Source organism: Saccopteryx leptura, chromosome 4 (assembly GCF_036850995.1).
Source record: "Saccopteryx leptura isolate mSacLep1 chromosome 4, mSacLep1_pri_phased_curated, whole genome shotgun sequence".
NCBI classification, from domain to species: Eukaryota; Metazoa; Chordata; class Mammalia; order Chiroptera; family Emballonuridae; genus Saccopteryx; species Saccopteryx leptura.
In genome coordinates, this window is record NC_089506.1 from 160131660 (window position 1) to 160155407 (window position 23748).

Below are 23748 nucleotides of genomic sequence, written 5' to 3' on the forward strand. Positions count from 1 at the left end.
TGGAGGGCTAGTTAAATGCATTTTCCCTTCCTTTCCACAGAACAAATGGAAGCTAGTAATTTCCAGTCCCATAGCAGGGAATACAAAATCAGAAGAGGCTAACTCACTCCAGTGACAGCTTCAAAAGGGATTCTTTTTTGAAGATTTTTTTCCCCACAGTGTTGGTTTATTTAGCACTGAAGCTTGTCTGCTAAGTCAGCTTTCGACAGCCTCCTGGCAACCTGTGCTGTTTGTGCCCTGTATGGACAGTGTCCTATTTCAGTTACATTTGCTAAGCAGATATACATTTGCCCTGACATCTTAAGGTGTTAGTGCTTTTTTGAATGGAGCCTATTTTATATCAATGTATCTACTACTGGAGAGTCTTGGTATTCTGAGAGTATGCTTTCAGGGACCCATGAATTCCCCAGGAGAAATTTGGTGACTTGGGTTTTGTTTTGAAGAAACTCCAATAAAAGACTTTAATATATGCATTTTCTGGTTTATTGGGAGTTCATCTTTTTACTAAGTACTGTCATGACTTTAGGACCTGCATTAAAATCCAGGTGGTAACAAAAAAGCGATAAAGGAACGCTGTCTTCGCTTCATTAAATCCAGGGTTCCACTTAATGTGCCCGTGTCCAAGGTGAACACAAGAAAGACCCAATCGCTGTTCCCTCTGCTGTGTCCTATTTGCCTCTGTGCTCATGTCCTATCTCCCTGCTGCTGCCGGTTTCAGATGGACAGAAATAACCTTTTTATATAAAAACACAACCCAGCTCTTTAGAAATAACTTTTTTGTTTCTTAACAACATGGCCCAGCTGGCACACCTGGCAGCAATCTGTTCCAATGCCCAGGAAACTGGTTTTGCTGGCTCTGTTAAGAGACCCCACTCTCTACTCTCTCCTAAGGGATTTTCCAAGTCATTTTGACAATATGAAATTTTCCCTGATTTTTAGAAATGAGTCCCCAAGTAATCTCCTATTCTTGGTCACCCTGGGAGCCATGATTTAATATTAAGAAAACATCATCTATCCCATTAATTTATTGTTGTTAATTTAGAACAAGAACCATAAGGTAAAAATGAAACCAGCTGAATATTGAAATAGTTATTACAATATCTATGTACAGATATTATTGCAAAATCATTGGTCTGAACTGTGATGTGATATCCTTAATTTATATTTGTTTGTTTAGTCAAGACTGGGAGACAGGAAGGCAGCCTTTAATTTATGTTCAGGGCATTGAGAAAATGGGAGGGTATGATACCATTTAGAACGATTTGCTTACAAATTTTCTAGAATATGTTTTTATTATTAAAGATGTTTATTTCTTTGTTTTTTTATGAGACTTGGAAATGGTTCAAGGTAAGAGTTACCGGGATTTCCTTAAAGAAGAGATCATTATCCAAAACTCTGGTTGGGATAGTAGGTAATGGTCTTTTACTATTAGCTTCTTAGCAGAGTGTAGTGAATTGAAATCCACTCTGTGACTGTTTTTCTGAAAGACTTTTCCAATTAGTGAAAAGTAGTTCATAACACTGTGTTGGTTCCCTCAGGATCAATGGTTAACCTATCTTTTATTGAAGCAGGAAACAACCAGGAAAAGATGAGATCATGAAGTGTAAGGGCTATCTCTGGAGGGAAGGATTAGGAGATACCAATAGACTTCTAAAGGCCTAAGATGTAATAGGTTTTATCATGCATTATCCCATATACTTACTTTACTGCTTAGCTACCAATCCAAGCAGGAATATGAAGCTGTTATTACAAAAGCCAGCTAAATAGTTTGGAATGGATAGCTTCATATTTCATGCATTTACCTTCCATTAAGAAAAATGAACTTCCTGCTTAAATGGATCTCTTTTAATATGCTGGTTCCTTATCCATTTATGCTTAATCATAGCTAAAATGCCTTGAATGTCTCTAATAAATAGAACTCTTTTTTATCTTTTAAAATAAATAATGTTGACTAAATATTAACATTGGAAAATTAGTTTTGATACCCTGGTGTGTCACCAGTTAGCTGAATGACTTTGACTAACACTCTTAATCTCTGCAACCTCTTTTTTTCTATCAAGAGTTGAACTCCATTATTTCCAGGGTCCCTTTCAATTCTGAAATTCTATAAGTCTGTATATTTGATAAAATGTATTGCTGTGGTAATACATCTCTGCCTAAGCAGAAGAGAGCAGCAATTTCTAAAAAAAAAAAAAATCAAAACCCGGCTGCAACCCTTGTGGAGCGGTCATCTAGTTCTCATCTTGCTCAAGATTAGTTTCTGATTGAATGCTGTTTTCAAGTGTCATCCAGTGTCTGGAAATACTTGTTTCTTTCATTATCAGACTACTTAGAAGTCTTACCACTCAACTACCAGTACAGCAGTATTGTCCTATGTCATGGTATGCTCCTAAGGCATTATTAGATATTGTTATTTTACATTTCTTTTTTAAAATGATTCTTTTAACTTTTCCACTGTTAATATTTTGACCATTACAAAAGCTGCTACTACATACATATGCCACTGTAATGAAATATAATGACATATAATGAAGTATACCTCTTAATGTCATCTGATACTTAACTATCTAGTGAATGAAATTTCATCTCCGTATCTAGAAACCCACTAAGGCTAAAATTATGTCTTCCTGAATGAGGACAGCAATTATGAGATATTCTTCTAACAGGGATGTCTTGGGTTCAATCTTTTGTAAATCCAGAACATTAATAGCTAAAAGTCAAGTATTCACCAGTGTAACTTAGAGAGAGGGTGAACCTATTATAGCTCAATCCAGTGAAGGAGAAAATGATTTCACTTTGGAATAAGAAAACTAAAATAAGATAAATGAAGCTACCTGGAAAGAAGAGCTGTCATGATTTTTGCATGATGACGGTTGTGCAGGATAAGTGAATAAATATAGATTAAAACAATTTCAGAATCAGTATTAAACCCAGCCTCATTGTCTTGTCTGCAAACATAGGATCCTGTTGACTTCTTCTAGCCCAGAACTCAGAAAGAAGCAGATTGTCTTGTGTCTGATAGAGGGGAACTTTATTAGTGAAAGTCATGGAAGTACCTTGAAACCATGCATTATCAACCTCTTCACAGTCTTACTGGTCCTAATCTAAGACTTTTGATTTAGCCAGACCAGGGTGTTTATTTCTTACTAAAATGTCTTTTATCTTACTGGTGACTAGTCTGTATCGACCTAGTTCAGACCCTCTGAATCAGCATTTCTGTTACCATTTTGAGCATATCTATTTTATGCAATATCTTTAACATACCATTTCAATTATAATTTCTTTTTTTAACCATCTCTTTTTTTATTTAGAATTCCTAGGTTGCTTTCCCCCTTCTTCTATTCCTGTACTATTAGTTGGAGAAATTTAATGTGCTTTATTTAGTTCCTTCAATTAAAGTAATTCTAGACCGATGACAAATATAATTTTTCAAATAAATATCCCTGTGTTAAAAATCTTTGGCATCTATCATTAAAAAAAATAATGCTATTAGTAACTAAAATTTTACCTATGCTCCAAATAAAATACTATACTTTAGCATTGATTATTTCATTTATTGACTAAAGTTTCTTAGTGGCATCAATATTGATCATGAGTACAACTCTATCAATAATCAAATAGATAACCTTCCAGATTCTACATATTTTAGACAGAAAGAACTCAATAAGGAACTTACTGAAAATTAATGAAGATTTTACAAAGCTCTATGGTCAAGTAATTGTGTGTGATTAAAATACACAGATTAATTCCAAATTACCATGCAACAAATATTCCTAGTCTACCTTGAATTCAGGCAAATTTGATTCTATAATTTCAGACCATTTTAGCTATTTGACTCATTACTGTTCCCATCCTTTTTTAAGCTCTGGTATCCATTTCTGTGGTCCTCTTCCCTGCATTAACTTTTCTACCTATTCCCCCCCTCCTCTCCTCTCCCCTCCCCTCCCCTCTCCTCTCTCCTATTTACTTTCATTCTAGTCACAGAATCCATTTTTCCAAATACCTTATTTTAGCCAGCAAACAATTTTGATATTCTGAGCTCATTTTCTGTACCTTTTTTAACTATTGTTACAAGAACAAGCCAGGTTTGGGGCAGCTCGTCACAGACAGCCAATCAAATGAGATGAACCAAACTGAGTATATAAGAGCATTTTTAATTCAGAAATACCAGTACCCTGGAAGGCAGGGGAGTTCTGTCCACAAAGTTGCCTTAACACTCTCCTGGTGCTGGCAATTTTTATAGGGTTCAGGGAAGAAGAAATAAAAAGTAAAAGTCCATGGAGTTAGTCCTGCACAGTGTTCAGGAGGTAGGGGTTCAGGTGCAGAAGCGTCTCCTCTGCAAGTTCTTCTAGTGTCACACAGGCCTAGTCAGCATGGTCCTATCTGGTGTCCTTGGTAAATCTTCAAGATAGCCAAGGTCAGGTGTCTCCCAGGAACATCTGGGACCTGGCACCTCTGGGACCATCTGTATAATAAACCTCCCTGTTTCTTAGCATACCAAGTAAAGATTAAAAATTGGTGGACTGAGTTTTTAATTAATTTATAGGCCTTGACTCTTCACAGTAAACCCTGTGGCTAGGCTTTTACAAACACTATTGTTTGTTTGTTTTACTTTTTTACTTTTTTTATTTCTTAATGAGAGGTGGGGAGGCAGAAACATACTCCTGCATGTGTGCTGACTGGGATCTGCCCACTAGGGGGCAATGCTCTGCGCTCCATTGCAACCAGAGCCATTGTTTAGTGCCTGAGGCAGAGGCCATGGAACCATGCTGAATGCCAGAGGCCAACTTGTTCCAATAGAGCCATGGCTACAGGAGGAGAGGAAGAGAAAGAGGGAGAGAGAGAGAAAATGAATATACAACAACCCCAAATCTATGGGACACAGTAAAAGCAGTCCTGAGAGACAAGGTCATAGCATTACAGGCATACCTTGATCTCATTGTTAACCCATTCTATTATATATTTAATAACATCCTATTTAGTTTCCATGTGTTTGAGTATCTTTCAGTTTTTCTGTTGTGGTTGATTTCTAGTTTCATGCCATTGTGATTAGAAAAGATGCTTGATATAATTTCAATCTTCTTAAATTTACTGAGACTTATTTTGTTTTCTAACATGTGGTCTATCCTAGAGAATGTACCATGAGCATTTGAAAAGAATGTATTTCTGCTTTTGGGGGGATGAAATGTTCTGAAGATATCAATTGAATTCAGTTGATCTAGCGTGTCCTTATGGCCACTGTTTCTTTGTTAATTTTCTTTCTGGAGGATCTATCCATTGATGTTAGTGGGGTATTAAAATCCCCTACTGTTATAGTATTGCTGTTGATCTCACCCTTTATGTCCACAAAATCTGCCTTATATATTTAGGTGCTCCTATATTCCATGCATTAATATTTACAATGGTTACATCCTCCTGTTGGATTGCTCCCTTTATCATTATATAGTGACCTGCTTTGTCCTTTACTATAGCCTTTGTTTTAAAAGCTATTTTCTCAGATATAAGTATTGCTACCTTAGCTTTTTTTTCATCTCCACGTGCATGAAATACTTTTTCCATTCCTTCACTTTCAGTCTATGTGTATCTTTTGTTCTGAGGTGGGTCTCTTGTAGACAACATATATATGGGTCCTGTTTTCCTATCCACGCAGCTACCCTATGTCTTTTGATTGGAGCACTTAATCCATTTACATTTAAGGTTATTATTGATATGTACTTATTTATTGCCATTTTCTTCTTTAAACCTACATTCCTCTTTCTCTCAATTTCTTTTTTCCTTTGCTCTTTTTATAGCAGGCCCCTTAACATTTCTTGCAGTACTGGTTTTGTTGTAATGAATTCCTTGAATCTTTTCTTTTTTTTTTTTTTGGTCTGGGAAGCTTTTTATTTCTCCTTCAACTTGAAATCATAGCCTTGCTGAATAAAGTAGTCTTGGTTGTAGGTTCTTGTTTTCACTCACTTTGAATCTTTCTTGCCAATCCCTTCTGACCTCAAGTGTTTCTGTTGAAAAGTCAGGTGTCATCTTTATGGGGGCTCCTCTGTAAGTAATTAAATGCTTTTTCTTTCAGCTTCTAGTATTCCTTCTTTGTCTCTTAACGTTGGCATTTTAATTATGATGTATTTTGGTGTAGGCCTCCTTGAGTTCATTTTTAATGGGACTCTGTGTTTCTTGAACTTTTTCCTTCATCCTATTAGGGAAAATTTAAGCTATGATTTCTTCACATATGTTCCCTATCCCTTGTTCGTTCTCTTCTCCTTCAGGAACCCCTATGTTGCAGTTGTTGTTTCTCTTCATGTTGTCACAGAGGTCTCTTAGAGTTTCCTCAGTCTTTTTGCACCTCTTTCTTTTTTCTGCTCTGCTTCTATGCTTACATTTATTTTGTCCTCTAAATTGCTGATTCGATCCTCCACTTCATCCAGTCGGCTGTTGATTCCTTCTAGTATAGTCTTCATTTATGATATTGTATTTGTCATTTCTGACTGGTTCTTTTTTTTACAATTTCAATGTCCTTTTTGATGCTTGCTGTCTCTTTAATTTCTCATTGTGATCATCCACTGTTGCTCTAAGATCCTTGAGCATCCTAAAAATCATTATTTTAAACTCTATATCTGGTAGTTTGGTTATTTCCATTTCATTTAGTTCTTTTTCTGGGGATTTATTTAGTTGATTAATTTGGGTCACATTTATTTGTCTGCTCATTTTGTCTATATATTAGGCAGCCCTGTTTGACTTTAAAAATTTTTATGGTCTCTTGATGAGGAAGATGGGCTCAGTGGTACTGACTTTCAGACCACCTGTTTTTATTGTTCTAGGAATGCTTCTTGAGGGAAGTATTTTCCCTCCTATGGTATGTGAGTATTGAATGCAGTTTGTCCTTTCATGGGTATGGTTATCCCTTCAGGCTGGCCAACTCTAAGGGTCAACTTTGATTATGTGTATTACACACTGTGCAATGTCTGTCCTGTTGGGTATATTTATTCTCCACAGTGTCCGGTGCCTGTTAGACTCCTCCTCTGGGCATGCTGCTTGTGTAGATAGCTTAGTGAAGGGTTGGTGCTTTCTGCCACCCACTACCAGTTGTGTTGGCTCTAGATCTTCTTGGGTTGGCATCAGCTGTTGTTTGTAACCCCCTATGGGCTCCCTGTCTTCAGCTACTACTCTTTTTGCTGTTTGTGTCTGTGTTTTCTGTGCCTGGATAGTATGGGAACGGCCAACTTCTGTATAAGGATCATCTTCCTCCTGCTTAGAGATGACAGCAGCTACGTAAAAGCCCCAAGCTCCATAAGATTTGCTTTCAATTTTCAGCTGCTTCACTTCTTCTTACAGCTACTTGGTCTTCCCACAGAGTCTTCTGTAGGAAGACTACAGTGTGGGCTCAGACTGGCCTCACCTCACCAATCTCTCTACACATTGCAAGCTTGGTCGGTTGGGGCAGCTGAGGTTGGGAATACAACATTAGTGAGACCCCCTACTTCAGGGGTCTCATGGTCAGGAGTTCAGTATGGGGAAAGTGGCCCCTACTCCAGAGCCTAATCCCTCAGACACTGCTGGATACTCCAATTCTGTTTCTCCCCAGCGAGGTAAGCAGCAGGTTCAGATTGTATGGGGCCGACATCTCCCTCTGTAGAAGTTCTTCCAGCTGGTAAGCCCCTTGTCTCAGGAAGAAGACTAAGAGAGTCCTCCCCTGGGATGAATGTGCCTCCCCAGAAAATGGCTAAGTCCCTTGACTGGACCTAACAATAGGCTCACAGGGACCCACACTTTGAATGTTCTTGCTCCAAGCCTCTCTTTCTTTCCCCTGTGGAACCTATGCCAGCAGAGCAGGAGATCCAGGACCCAGGCTGACCGAATGTGAAGCTCCACCCTGTTCAATGTGCACAAACCGCTGTGCTGGTGCTGATCACAGAAAGTGGAACTTTCCTCAGCTGAGCCCAGTGTCTGACGAGCCCTCCCTTAGTACTCACCACCAGCAAGGGTTGTTAAGTCCTGAACTGATACTCTCTGCAGCAGGACATAGTGGCCCTGGGCCTCCCTGGCAGAAACCCAGTATAGACCAGTGCAGAACACTGCCTGTGACTGGCCCTCAGCAACCTGCTTGGAGCTACAAGCAATCCAGAATTTGTTGCTGCCTCTGCTGGGCCCACGTGCATCTGGACATACCAAGCCACACACCTAGTCTGGCTTTTACCCTCAGTGAACCTAAGGGAATCTCAGCAAAAGGCCAAGATTCTCTGAGCCTGCTTCCTGCAGCCTCTATCTGTTAGCTGCTTGCTGGCCTCAGCCACTGAAATAAAACCTTTGGTAGAGACTGGAGCCTGTGGCTATTCAGGGATTAGGAAGGGTGTGGGTGTAGCTCCACCCCTCGGCCCCAGGTGTCAGTCTGTCCAGACTTTTTTCACAGACCTCAGTAGGGTATAGCCCCAGTAGTCCAGCGAGTGTGGCCACTGAGACCCAGAGGTGTGGTCTGTCCGATGTCCAGACACTTTCTACTGAGTCCCCTGTGGGGCAGAAGCACCAATCATAGACTCGGGAGCGTGCTATGGTTTGGGGGTAGCTCTAGCCTCAACCCCAGAAAACTGGGTCACTGATGTACCCACTGCTTCCTGGCTGACTTCTCAGAATGGCCCAGTCTTCACAGTATGGGGAAGGAGAGATTCCAGAGGCAGTTGTGTTGCCCCAGGCTAATGCCACAAAAAGGGGACTGCTCCACCCAAGAAACATGGCGACTGCAGTATTGGAGATTGACTCAGCATGGGTTCCAGTGGCTGTCCCCTGCAGTGTCTCTCCCTAGACCACCAACTACACACTCTCCTCACACAACTCTAGTCCTCACAGCCCTCCCTCTGTCAGAGCTCTGGGTAACTGGCTGTGAACGAAATTTTCTGCACTGGCCCTTTAAAATGAAGCCTGTGTCTTTGAGAGCTGTCTTTCTCTGTTTCACAGTCAGAAACCTTGGCTCTTTTCTTCCAAATTCTATGTGGGTGCCTCTTCTAGGCTCCGGGGCTCTAGACTGGGCTGCTGGGCCTGGGACTTAGGGTCCTCCCTTCTCAGGGTGAACCTCCCCACAGGGAAAGCCCCTCTGGACCCTTCACAGCCTCTCACTCCCGGGAGCTGGGCAGCCCTTTCCGCAACTCTGCCCTTCCTACCAGTCTCAATGTGGCTTCTTTTGTGATCCTTGGTTATAAACTCCTCTTCATTTAGTCCAAAGTTGGTTTTTCAAGATGATTGTTCTTAAATTAACTTGTAGTCCAATTTGAACTTGGAAGGTGGCAGTTGGAACATCTGCCTACTCCACCACCATCTTGGAATCTCTAGTTTGGTTTATAAAGTGTATCCTTTCACTAATTTTCCTTCTGTATATTTTGTTTTCTGGAACTTTTTTAAAACAGGCCAAATTTTCACTTTGGATCTTTATATACACCAGCCATCTATCCATGTAAGATTGACATTCTATAAGATAAAACTTAGAGCCTCTAAAATCCAGTGTTTTGTCTAAAGTCATTGTATTACACTATGTAAGTCAGATGTTCAGTGTATTTTTTCCAAATATGTGTTGATCCTCTCATTATTATTTGAGTTCTTTTTTAAAGTAAATAAATTTATATTAATTTTAATGGGGTGACATCAATAAATCAGGGTACATATATTCAAAGAAAACATGTCCAGGTTATCTTCTCATTCAATTATGTTGCATACCCATCACCCAAAGTCAGATTGTCCTCCGTCACCTTCTATCTAGTTTTCTTTGTGCCCCTCCCCCTCCCCCTCCTTCCCTCCCCCGCCCCCCGTAACCACCACACTCTTGTCCATGTCTCTTAGTCTCATTTTTATGTCCCACCAATGTGTGGAATCCTGCAGTTCTATTTTTTTTTCCGATTTACTTATTTCACTCTGTATAATGTTATCAAGATCCCACCATTTTGTTCTAAGTGATCTGATGTCATCATTTCTTATGGCTGAATAGTATACCATGGAGTATATGTGCCACATCTTCTTTATCCATTCTTCTATATTTTTTTTTACAGTGATTAAAGTCTTTAAGCAAACTCTTGGCCAATACAGCAAGAATCCATAAAAGAGTAGTGTCCTTAACATGTTCACCAAGTACAAGTTGGACCCAACACCATGCTAAATCCCTGATAAATGCAACCCAACCCCAGTTCAGTCCGTTAGGAGCTGTCCCAAGGAGCAGGAGTCCAGGAAAAGTCCACATCCAGGAAAAGACCGCATGGCATTGGTATTGTTGTCACAATTCTATACTTTGCAGCTCACGTCCAAGTCCCAATGACCGCTGCTTCTAGCTGGTAATGATTCAGGTAGACTGGAAAAGCCATCTGCAGCATGTGTGGAGATGGAGCCTCTGTTCTTCTCTGCCTGGAGAGATGAGACCAGGTTGCTTTTCCCTGGAGCTCTGCAACTGTGGCTTGGATTACTTGAGTTCTTAACTATTTTTTTATTGTTGTGTGATATCCTTGAATTTCTTATAGGATATGACATGTAGTTGATAAATATGTAGGATCAGAAGGCAAACAGCTTCCTGGTCAGTGGCTCAGTGGTAGAGTGTCAGCCCAGCATGTGGAAGTCCTGGGTTTGATTTCCGGTCAGGGCACACAGGAGAAGCACCCATCTGCTTCTCCACCCTTCCCCTCTCCTTCCTCTCTCTCTTTATTCCCCTCCTGCAGCCAAGGCTCCATTGGAGCAAAAAGTTGGCCTGGGCATTGAGGATGGCTCCATGGCCTCTGCCTCAGGCACTAGAATGGCTCCAGTTATGATGGAGCAATGCCCCAGATCGGCAGAGCATCGCCCCCTGGTATGCATGCCGGGTGGATCCTGGTCAAGTGCATGCGGGTGTCTGTCTGACTGCCTCCCCACTCCTAACTTCGGAAAATTACAAAAAGAAAAAAAAAGACAAATGGGTACTGTGTCTTTTCAGTGGAGTGAATGGTGAGACAGTGTCTCACTTTTAAAATTTTAGAAGGAAACAAATAAACAACATTTATATAGCAATAGCTATTGTTTTCTTGAGTAAAAAGCTCTTAATTTAGACAATTATAATAAAGAGCATTACCTAACAGGAAGATGGACTGTTACTGGCAATAGTAACATTTCTGCTACTCTTAATTTGGCGACACATTTCAACTTTAAAGAAAACTTTTTTTAATAATTTGTGAAATGCGTTTTTTTTATTAATTTTCCCAATTTTTTTAAGTCATGGTGAAGCATATCAGCCAAGTTAGATATCAAAATGTGATTTATTTGATTCATTCAATGCAAAGATGTAATGTAAAACCGAGTGACAATTTTTATTTCCCATTTACCTTTTGTTGGATGAACATTGTATAAGAAACAAGCTCTTGCCTGACATCCAGGAATTAGTAAGTAATTTGTAAGTACTAATACTGTGCTAGTAATCTTATCACTCCATTGTTGAAAATTTTCCAATGGCTTCTTTGCAGACAGAAAATAAAAGCCAGACTGTTAACATACATTGCATGGCCTAGACAGTCCCCAGTCTTGTGGCCACTCCGTCCTTCCTGGACTACAGTAGATAAAACTACTACTCACCATCACTTACCCTGTTGAGCTCACTATGACATTATCTTGTTTATATATTTGGTGTTTTGTTTTTCTCTATTCTTTTTGCCCCATTGCCCTATATCTCCACTCCCATTAGAGGATAAGTACCACGAGAGCAGGAAACTTGAATATGTTGTTTTTCACTGTATCCGTAGTGTATAGGACAATGCCTGGGAATTACAATTGCTCAACAAATATTACTTGAATGAATGAATGACTACCACTTCTCAAAATTACCTTTTAAGATAGTTATGATGGTTTTCCATGCATGAGAAATGTTACCTGATATCAACTGATCCAATTAGGTGAGTCTCTATGGTTTAGAATTCATTTGGTATAAATGAATGGTATACATTCTACCATTTTCTTTTGATCAGTGGAGATATTTAAATAATTCTGGGTAAAGTAATTTTGAAAGTAGTACAGGCCAGGCAAATTTACTAAATCTCGTGCAGTATATTTAGTAACTTGTTCTCAAAAATAGGAAATTTATTTTAATAAATTTAAAAACAGTACTTATTTATTCTTTCTGTGTTTAAAAGCATAGGCAAAAATTAAGATAAAACTATTTATTTACTAGAAAGCCCAGCGGTCATACGAAATGACCGCTGTTCTAGATATTATAAATTGTAATTAAAATGATTTGTGTGCCCTGGCCAGTTGGCTCAGTGGTAGAGCGTTGGCCTGGCGTGCAGAAGTCCCAGGTTCGATTCCCGGCCAGGGCACACAGGAGAAGCGCTCATTTGCTTCTCCACCCCTCCCCCTCTCCTTCCTCTCTGTCTCTCTCTTCCCCTCCCGCAGCGAGGCTCCATTGGAGGAAAAGATGGCCCAGGCGCTGGGGATGGCTCCTTGGCCTCTGCCCCAGGCTCTAGAGTGGCTCTGGTTGCAACAGAGCGATGCCCCGGAGGGGCAGAGCATCGCCCCCTGGTGGGCAGAGCATCGCCCCCTGGTGGGCGTGCCGGCTGGATCCCGGCCAGGCGCATGCGGGAGTCTGTCTGACTGTCTCTCCCCGTTTCCAGTTTCAGAAAAAGAAAAAAAAAATGATTTGTGCAAAGGTGTCTGCTAATTCAAACTGAATTACCCAGGGCAGGCGGCGAGGATGCCCCTTTGCTTAGTGCCCCACTGGGTTTCCCCCTTCTACTTGCTTAAAGTAGAGTGCAAGGACGGAAACCACTGGCGGTATATTTCTTAAGAGCCACCGCTAGCTCAATAAATAAAGGTGATTTAAATAATAAAATGTTAATTCACATGTCAAAGATGTCTTTGTACACAACATTTCTTTTATTTATTCATTTTAGAGAGGATGGGGGGAGATAGAGATAGAGAGAGAGAGAGAGAAAGGGGAGGAGCAGGAAGCATCAACTCCCATATGTGCCTTGACCAGGCAAGCCAGGGTTTTGAACCAGCAACCTCAGTGTTTCCAGGTTGACACTTTATCCACTGCGCCACCACAGGTCAGGCTCACACAACATTTCTTGTGTAGATCTTTCCATCATTTTTAAGCTCGCCTTGCAGAGGACCATCAATTATTTTTAATTTTACGTCCGTTCTTTCACGAACTCTTGAACAGGCAACATAAAGTTGACCGTGTCCAAATGCAGGCTCAGGTAAAAAAATGCCAACACGCTTAAGCGTTTGGCCCTGAGACCTTATTAATGGTCATAGCAAAGGCAAGTTTTACAGGAAATTGTCTACGTCTCAATTGAAACGGCAACCCTGTTTGAGATGGAGCCAAATCAATTCTTGGAATGACATGTATTTCACCTTTAGAGGAGCCAGTCAAAGACTTAGCTACTATGACATTATTTTTCAATTGGAGAACCTCTAGTCTTGTGGCTTGCTGGACATTATTCCACCTTTGATCTAAGTTACGATCACAGACAATGGCCATGGCAATGCTGATTGCTGGCTCATTGCTTGCTATAGCATTAGAGGCCAACTTTTTTTCAACTTCATGCATCATTTTATATGCAGTAGCAAATGGGTTAATGTCTTGAAATAATTCCCCCATTTCATTAAGTAAGGTCTCAGGAATTCTTTTATTCCATTCTAAACGTGCCGAACTGGCTTTTGAGGGATCAAGTATATATAATTGAGCAAACTTTCTTTTCCCATCAGTGCAAAGTTCCAGTTTGATGGTAAACTTGACCATGAAGTCGAAAGCAATAAAGTCCTGGTCAATTGGTTTGTTTCCCATGGACGCAAAAGCAAACGAACTATTAATGGATTGAATGCTATCCATGTACTGTTTGCTATTTGGATGCTGATTAGTCAATAATTTATTCAATAGTGGTGGATAATTCTCAATTAGTGGAACTACAATGGTTCTGTACTTGCAACATTGAGAAAATCCTTTCTTGCCACGGTCAAATCGATTAGTTTCTAACTTGAAGTTTAAGGACTGACAGTGTTCACATTTAATATTCATGTCACCAGAGGAATGCTCAAAAATTAAAGTTTCTCTGTTTGAAATTGTTTTAATCCTTTTTGCGTTTCGGTCAGCATTACTCTGTCGTTTTTTTTGCATTTCTCTCCTGCCTTTGTTCAAGGGACTCATTTTGTCGAGACAGGCTTTTTTGTCTTGCATCTGAGGCAAGCCTTGTTTCTCTATGCTCATCAGTCTCATTTTTCTGAGAAAAACGCATTTGCTCTGCGACTGAAGCAAGCCTTGTTTTTGTCTGCTCAGTGGTTTCTTTTTGTTGAGAAAGCTGTTTTTGTGCAGCTTTAGCTCCTTTTCTCTCCTCTTCAGTGCTGTATTTTCTAGGAGGCATTCTTAAAAGAAATTACGTTAAGATGTAGTTTTTATGTAAAACAGATGATTGCCAATGCAAACAAATGTTCACCTTCCCCCTGACACGCTCAATTTGCGTTCAGCCTTAAATTGTTTCAAAAGCAGATGATTGCCAATGCAAACAAATGTTCACCTTCCCCCAACCCGCTCAATTTGCGTTAGGCCATGGCAACTTCACCCCATTGGCTAGTACAGTTACTCAAGCAACCAATAAGCTATCGGTGACAAACAGACACTTAAGCCGCATATAATAAAGAAGTGAGAGGAGGGGAGATAGACAGTCTCCCACATGTGCCGCAACAGGAATCCACCTGGCAACCCCCCACCCCCACCCCACCACCCCACCCCCCATCTTGAGCCGATGCTCAAATCAGTGGAGCTATCCTGAGTGCCTGGGGCTGGTGCTCCAACAAGTTGAGCCAGTGGCTGTAAGAGGGAAAAAGGAGAGAAGGGGGAGAGGGAGAAGAGAGAAGAAGCAGATGGTCACCTCTCATGTGTGTCCTGACTGGGAATCAAATCCAGGATGTCCACATGCTGTGCCGACGCTCTATCCACTGAGCCAACCAGCCAGGGTCACAAATATTTTTATTATTATTATTATTATTATTATTTCCCCATCTCTTTAAAGTTCATTTCAAATTTTAAAAAAAAGGACTCACTGAAATTATTTTGAAAATAGCCCCTCACTGAAATTCATTTAGGAGATTAGATATAGCTCCCTTTGTAAAGTGATAAAAACAAAATATACCTCCCCAACTGATTAATTTTTGTCATTAAATTTATTTCTGAACTATCTTTCTTAAGATCAGGCTTCTTACTATGCTGTACAGAGAAATTTCCTTTGTGTTTTTATTACCAAAGTATTAAGTATGATTTCTTATACTTTCTAAACTTTATTTATGATAAATCAAAATGTAGCCTGACCAAGCGGTTGCACAATGGATAGAGCGTCAGACTAGGACACAGAGGACCCAGGTTCAAAACCCTGAGGTCACTGGCTTGAGCATGGAATCATAGACATGACCCCATGGTCACTCTCTTGAGCCCAAGGTCACTGGTTTGAGCACAAGGACACTGGCTTGAGCAAGGGGTCACTAGCTCTGCTGTAGCACCCGCTGAAGACACCTATGAGAAAGCAATCAATGAACAACTAAGGAGCTACAATGAAGAACTGATGCTTCTCATCTCTCTCCATTCCTGTCTGTCCCTATCTGTTCCTCTCTCTGTCTCTGTCACTTACACATACACACACACGCACACACAAAATCAAAATGTGTATCTTGTTAAATTACCTGTTATATATTTCTATATGAAGCTACCTTTGGTTTTCTCATGAGAATTACCGGTAAAAAAAAATCCCATAAAATAACTATTTCATCTGCTGTTACTTATTAGCACACTTCACTTCTTTATTTCTAATATTAATTTAGCATTCTAGCAATCTTACATATACACACATGCAATAGTTATTTCTATTAAAACCAACTTTCAAAATTGAGATATAAAGTTTTATAATTGCTTAGAATAAAATGCTAAGTAGAAGGAATTTAACATATACAGAAATGGTATGACTTACTATTTATGGTCTCTGGTGAGGTATCAGCAAGTTCCACACCGATAACGATTTGGATGAGTAATGTAAATTTTTACTTTATTCTACTTGGGGAAGGCAAAGGAAGACAGAAGAATGAGGATTTGTAAGAGGTCTCTGAAATGTCCTTAGCAAAGGTAAAGATACTTAGAGGCTTTCCATGGAAGTCCGGTGTAAAAGAATGAATAGGTTTCTATTTCGAATGTGGAGATGAGCAATTCTTAAGAATCAAACAAGATTCTGTGTGGTTTTTACTTTTAAAAAGTAGACAAGCTAGCTGTTTGGAGTCCCATGGACTACTTTTTGGATATTTCAACAATATAGATAATACATAAAGAGTAGCAACAATTTCCTTCTGTGAGTTTATGATTAGTATCTAGTGTATCTGCAGGAAAGCAGATTACTGGTCAGTTTGATAAGTCAAAAAAAAACACCAAGTGCTTGAAATGACAGTTTTCTCGGTGTGGTTGTGATACATTGGAGACTAAATGAATTCATGAGTATGAAAGTACTCTGTAAATTATAAAACACGATACAAGTGAAACATAATTTTAATTACAGAATTATCATTTTAAATTTATTATTTTGAAATTCATTTGCATGTTTTCATATTTAAGTTGTGTATTTTGTATGTGTGTTTCAGATAATCACAAAGACTGTTCTGGTGTGTCCTTGCACCTCACACGCCTACCGTAAGTACTTCTAGCTATGTTAGCTGAGTGACAACTTTTGAAAGCTTTGAGAACTTAAAAGTGAGAAGTACAGTGCATCAGTCATCTATTGTTGTCTAACAAAATACCTTAAACTTAGTGGCTTCAAAGAACAATTCCTTATTGTCTCCTGTGGGTCAGAAATCTGGGCACAACTTAGCTGGGGCTGTGTTCTCACTCTTGGCCAGTGTTTCAGTGTCTGGGACTCAACGTGGGGGAAACGCTTCCAAAAGCACTCACATGGCTATCGACAGGATTCATTTCCTCTCTGGCTGTTGGCTAGAGGACTCCCTCATTTCCTTGCTATGTGGGCTCTAAACAGCATAGCTCACAACATGGCAGCTGGCGCCCACCACAGCCAGCAGTGGAGAAAGGAAGAGAGGAGGTGCACAGCGGCACGGAGTCTTTCTGATAGTCTAATCTCATGAGAAAATAGCTGGCCACAAATCTTCATAGTCTGACTTTTGTGGAAAAATAAAAAATAAAATAATATTTGCCATTTTCTATTTGTTAGAAATAAATTACTGGGTCTAGTTACTAAGTCAGCCTACACACAGAGAAGAGGATTAAACAAGGGTATGAATGTCACAAAAGGAATCATTGAGAAGTATATTAGTAGTCAGTGTTCTCCAGAGAAAATGAACCAGTAGAATGTTTATGAATACATACATACATACACACACACATGAGGGAGACTTACAGTACTTTAAGGCAGTCGGCTCACATGATTGTGGGGACTGGCAAGTCTGGAATCCGAAAGGCTAACTCACAAGCTGGGCATTCTGGCAGGAGTCAGTGTTGCGGTCTTGGGTCCAAAGGCAGTCGAGAAGCAAAATTCTTTCTGTTACATGGGACCTCATTTTCCTCTTAAGAGACCTACCCACATTGTGGATGGTAATCTGCTTTACTCATAATCAATGATTTAAATATTAATCATATCTAAAACAATACCTTCATAGCAACATTCAAGCTATTACTTGACCAAACAACTGGTCACTATACCCTAGCCATGTTGACACAATTAACCATCACAGGAGCCTCTTAGATATGGCCTTCCATATTCACCATACCATAGAAAATGTGTATTAAGCTATTTGCCCAAGAAATTATTTTAATGGAAAAAAATCTCTACCTCTTTTTTCATGTTATTTTGTTTTAATTTTCACACAAATATTTTATAGATCAGTACATTGAAGTATATTTTATTTTTCCAAAGCAATAGTTTTGACTTTGCAAATAGTTGAGATAAATGTTACTGTTTTCTGTAGACAGCCGTTAATTGCTGGCATGTACCTTTTGATGTCTGTTGACACAGTTATACCAGCAGGAGAAAAAGGTGAGTAATGATCTTTTAGTATATACTATTATCTCATTACTTAATCTATAAGAATGAATCTAGTGTATAGTTTTTATAAACTTTCAAAATAACCAATATTTTTGAGTCCATGTAAAATAAACCACTTTTTTATTATCCTTTGATTTAAAGTAGATTTTTACATTATTCCAACCCAGTACTTTATTATTTTCCATAATTTTTTTTTTGATATGCTAAGAATTGAGGCCCATGGTTAGGAAGTCGGTTAATTACAATTATGGTTTCATTGTAACTGTTCACTTGTTTACTATAAAAGGCTATGTATTGAATAGCTACTATGTGTTAGATGTTAAAGAAGGAAAAGTATATGAAATGGTCCCTTCTCAATACGAACTGTGAATCCAGTTCTCTTAGGTGTTTGCAATCAATTTTTTAAAAATCCTTCTGTTTGAAAAGTAAAATACAACTTTTATGTTTTTGTGTTATGTAAATAGCATGGTAAAGATAAGAAATTAAGGCAATATTTTCACTGAGAAGATAGTTTGATTTGGTTCTAGTTATTTTGTTTAGGAATGATATAAAACATGAGAACAAGGGTATCTTAACTTAGTAAAGTTGCTGGCATGTAAGTGCTTAATGTCTGCTGAGTTGTGAGTTCGTGTTAACTATAAGAAAATCCCCATGCCTAGCAGCATTTGAATACCCTATAGATATGTAAAACAAATATTACATAATTTTCCAGCTGACTGGTGACTTTTTCTGTTTTTATTTCTAACAGTGGTGAATTCTGACATTTCATGTCATTATAAAAAATATCCAATGCATGTATTTGCCTATCGAGTTCACACTCATCATTTAGGTAAGAACTTTAATCTACATGTTAAATTATAAATATTTACCATTGTGCTTGCTAATGCTAAAAATGTAAAATGCAGATTGTTTGACATTAAATCTGTCTCAGTGAAAGTGATTTTGCTCAATACTTTGAAATTTTGTATACCTTTTCACCATTTGTTTTCATTAAAATACCTAGCATTTGGGGTTCTAAAAATATTCAGATTTTATTTTGAAATAGGAAAGCAAATGATGCCTTTTATTTTCCAAATACCCTATTATATTATATGATGGCAGTCTGTGTTCGTTTCAGGTCAGGTAGTAAGTGGATACAGAGTAAGAAATGGACAGTGGACGCTGATTGGACGCCAGAGCCCTCAGCTGCCTCAGGTGTGTAGACTCTAATTTAATTCTGAGAGAGAAAAAACCACAAATTAAGCACCAGACAGTCATTTTGAAAGCTCTCATGGAACCCTTGTGAATTTTTCTATAACCAAAACATCTGTAACTCTGACTTTACTATGTATAATTTTTTATTCTTTCACTACTTCCAACTTGGTAGTTTTCTTATCAGTTCTTTTAATATTTTTAAACATGGTGGTGATGGCGATGGGGGTGGTCATGGTGGTTGGGGATGTGCGTGTGTGTGTATATGTCTATGTGTTTGTCTTCATACTTGCTACACAGGGTACTCTAAGACTCATGTTGTTAAAACATGTGGTTCTGGACATTATTGGTAATTTTAATGAATCTCTGTGTTCAACTTTTTGACAGGCTTTCTACCCTGTGGAGCACCCAGTAGATGTTAGTTTTGGTGACATATTGGCAGCAAGATGTGTATTCACTGGTGAAGGAAGGACAGAAGCCACACACATTGGGTATGATTCTGCAGATTTCACTATTTAAAAAACTTTTATTGGGACAAGGTATGATTTTAGGTGGCAGTTATCTGTGTGAATAAATTGTGCATTTTATTCTCATGAACAATTATAACAAATGATACTGTTCTATCATTTGGAACTGATTGAGCTAGATAAACTCTAGAACATGTGCTTCTTTTATTATGCTTCATTTCTTCCTATTTATTCAAGACCTTCATTATCATACCTCTACATACTATGGTTACCACAAGAGTTTATTTTGTCTAAATAAAGAAAGGCATAATGATTATGAATGAATGAATTAATTAATTACTTATTTAACCTCAAGTGTCCTTTGTCCTGTGTTCAAACTCAGGCAAATCTATGTTTTCTGCGCTCAGTGGTGTACAGTAATTACTTAGAACCACAATGTTTTTCTTCCTGTTAAAACTTCCATCTAGTCAGTGTTTTCCAGTTGAGTCTACCAAATGAAAATAATGACATTCAGCACTTTGCAAAATAGAATGTCAAAGTTTTAAATAATTTTCACAATATTGAGCCTCCTTAAAGTAAGTATATTTTATAACACTAAAATTTTCAAAGCACTATAAACTCTTTCAAAAATGTTTTGCCAAAATTAAAAATGAAAGATTAAGGCCTTACATTTTTTGTTAGAATAAAAATAAGAAGCATCCTTTTCATGTTAAACTAGGTTATAAAATATATATTTACCAATACCACCTGGAAGCTGAAATTTTCACCATTTTTTATTTTTATTTTTATTTTAGTGAGAGGAGGTGAGGCAGCGAGACAGATTCCTGCATACACCCTGACCAGGATCTACCCAATGCTCTGCCCATCTGGGGCTGTTTTTTTTAGCGCCTAAGCCCAACTTTGCTTGAACCAGTCAAGCCATGGCTGTGGGAAGAAAGAGAGAGAGAATGAGAGAGAGAAGGGAAAGGGGTGGAGAAGCAGATGGTCGCTTCTCCTGTGTGCCCTGACCAGGAATTGAACCCAGTACATCCACATGCTGGGCTGATGCTCTACCACTGGGACAGCCAGCCAGGGCCTATCACCATTTATCTTTGATCGATGAGAAATTAGAAAAAATAGGCATCTGAAAATATGCATTAGCTGTATTAAAGATAATTCTTAATAATGACAGCACTAGCTCTTGGTTGTCAGGAGGAAAAAAAAGGTACTGATACAGGTAAAAGAATAAAAGATACAAGATGATGGAATAGGATTTTTTAAGTTTCTCTAAAAGCACCAATCTTAGGTCTAAAGATAAAACAAAAATTTTAAATTATTTATATTAAACAAGGAGCTTCCAATACCTTTTCTTTTGGATAAATTTGATAGATTTGGAAAAGAAACTTGAGAAAAGCTATATAATTACTGAATTATATGAAATGATAACCAGTAAGAAAAGGGTTGGCCCTGGCATCATCCTGGAGTGCCAGAGGTCACGGGTTCAACCCTTGGTCAGGGCACATATGAGAAGCAATCAATGAATTGCACGCTAAATGGAACAACTAAGTGGAACAACAAATTGATGCTTCTCTCTTTCTCTCCCTTTCTCTCTCTCTCCTTTTCTCTCTCTCTCTTTCTTTCTCTTTCCCTCTCTCCATCCCTCTCTATCTCAAAATCAATGAGAAATTAAAAAAAAAAAATGAAAAGGGTTGACAATGTAGACATTAATAGATTTTGAGTAGTTTGACAATTCACTTCTTAACAATCTTTTTCTTTTTTTTCTTTTCTTAAGTGAGAAGCAGGCAGGCAGAGAGACAGATTCCCACATGCATTCCCACCGGGGTCCACTGTGCAAGCCCCCTACTGGGTATACTCTGCCCATTTGGGGAGTTGCACTATTGCTAGGCAACCAAGCTATCTTAGCCCTGAGACAAGGCCATGGAGCCATCTTCAGCGCCTGGGGCCAACTTGCTCCAACCAAGCCATGGCTGCAAGAGGAGAAGAGAGAGGTAGAGAGAGAAAAGGGGTGGAGAAGCAGATGGTCACTTTGTGTGCCCTGACTGGGAATCGCACCTGAGACATCCACACACCAGGCCGACGCTCTACCACTGTGCCAACCAGTTGGGGCCTACAATCTTTAAATATACAAAGTAATATAATGCAGAGGGTACTGATAAGCTGTTCTCTGATTTATGTTAATATAGAGCTCCAGAAACTTTACTTAAATACCATTGGTTATTTTATTAACCTTTATAATAGGTAAACTAAGTAGTAAAAAAATAACTCAACATAATCTATATTAGTCTACAAGTATAAGTGTGGACTTAGTAAAATGGTTTGCTAGAGGTACTTTTACAATTTGGTGGTGGAGTGGGGGTCTTCTAATTTTGGTCTGATTCTATCCTTTGCATATCCTCTTGAAGCAATATCAACCATAGAAATTAATAACTTGTATTAGTGCCCGGATGAGAGACCAAAGAGATCTCTGGAGGCTTCTCACAGTTCATGAATTTAGAATAATTCTTTTTTATATGTGCATTTTGCTTTAAAATAATACCCTAAAATGACTATACTAATTTTTTTTTGTAAATCTCATATATACTAAAAGAAATGACATTTTATAAGATAAATGAAACAAAGAAATTATAGGAAATTCAGTTTGGGGGTAAATTCATAGTCTGAATATTTATATTAAAGAAGCAGTTTTCTTTCAGTGGAATGATATGATAATAAGACAAGTTTGAATAAATGTAAATATGAATTATATTCTCATAACAATTCCTAACATTCCTGTAGCACTTAATATGTTCTTTAGTGTTGGAAAGATAATAGCAGCAATGCATCTCTGTTTGGTATAGTAGTGGATACCACTTCCATTTGGGTACTGGAGAATCATGGTGAGAATGTAACCAGTAAAAAAGAAAACTATTATATTATGATATCTATTAAATTAAATGATACTCTGGAAATTTCTTCTCCCTCTTCTACCTTTCCAGCTATGTCCAAACCCATCTATTAGAGCCCTGGACATGAAGCCAACTTAAGTGCAAATCCTCCATATCTAACTGTAGTAGGGGGTCAGTAGATGCCCCCTCTATGCACTGGGCAAATGAGCAGCTTCAAATTTTAACCTTATTTTGCAGCCACCTGGGACCTGGGTTTTACAGAAATTGTATCATCAGTGGCCTACTAGGCAGATTTGCAGTTGAGTGATTCTTCTACCCAATCCAAGCTAAGCTCTGTATTCAACTGGAAATTTTAGGACTGGAGAAAATATTGTTCAGTTAGAACAATTATAGTTAACTAGTAAAAGGTGCTTTCAAAAATAGGACTCTATTTTACATTCCAGAGATTTATTTCAAAATGTCATTAAAAACAAGTGGATTTAAGATAAGACTTATTAATAAATATGCTTAATGATAGCATTTTAATCCAGATATATTTTTAAATAATAAATATGAATAGTATATCTTAGAAAAACTTATACCAATGTATATACTGACAACATAGTATTAATTAATCTGTGTGGAAGCAATGTTTTGTGCCTGACTGAATTATATATTTTATATTCAACCTGACACCTAAATTCATTTAAAATGTTTAGCCAAGTTTAAACAAACAAAAAAAGAGTTTGTCAGCACATTAAGCTAATTAAGTGATCTAATTTGCCTAAAAGTTTGTATGCTAAAATTTAAAATTGATTTTTAAGAATTAGTCAGTTTTGTTAGTCATATTATTTGGAACCAACTTTTTCATGTATATATAAGAATGTCTAATGAAAAGTTACAGATACCAAGCACAGCACTTTAATCGGCATTTAAAAATGTTTTAAATGCAAAGATAAAGTCATATAATTAATAGCTCCTTAATATAGAAGTTTTAAAGTACCATGAAACCTCTTATAAAACAATTAAAAGTTTTATAAAATAACTTCTTTAAAGTTCGTATATTTCTTTCCAAAATTAGTAGTGCCCATCATTGGTTTTTCTTTTGTTGGTTTTTTTTTTTGCTTGTTTGTTTGTTTGTTTGTTTTTACAGAGACAGAGTGAGAGTCAGAGAGAGGGATAGATAGAGACAGACAGGAATGGAGAGAGATG

The 23748-nt window shown here is 38.3% G+C and overlaps 1 protein-coding gene across 16 annotated transcripts in view; it reads left to right on the forward strand.

Annotated features, from left to right (window-relative positions):
* The window catches only part of PAM (peptidylglycine alpha-amidating monooxygenase), a 337150-nt gene that overhangs the window by 244311 nt on the left and 69091 nt on the right, over window positions 1-23748 (forward strand). For all 16 annotated transcript variants that reach the window (XM_066381913.1, XM_066381912.1, XM_066381917.1 and 13 more), the window contains 5 exons: window positions 16603-16651; window positions 17938-18005; window positions 18763-18843; window positions 19132-19208; window positions 19593-19696. In XM_066381913.1, the coding sequence (XP_066238010.1) occupies window positions 16603-16651; window positions 17938-18005; window positions 18763-18843; window positions 19132-19208; window positions 19593-19696 (379 nt within the window). The remainder of the gene's footprint in view (window positions 1-16602; window positions 16652-17937; window positions 18006-18762; window positions 18844-19131; window positions 19209-19592; window positions 19697-23748) is intronic.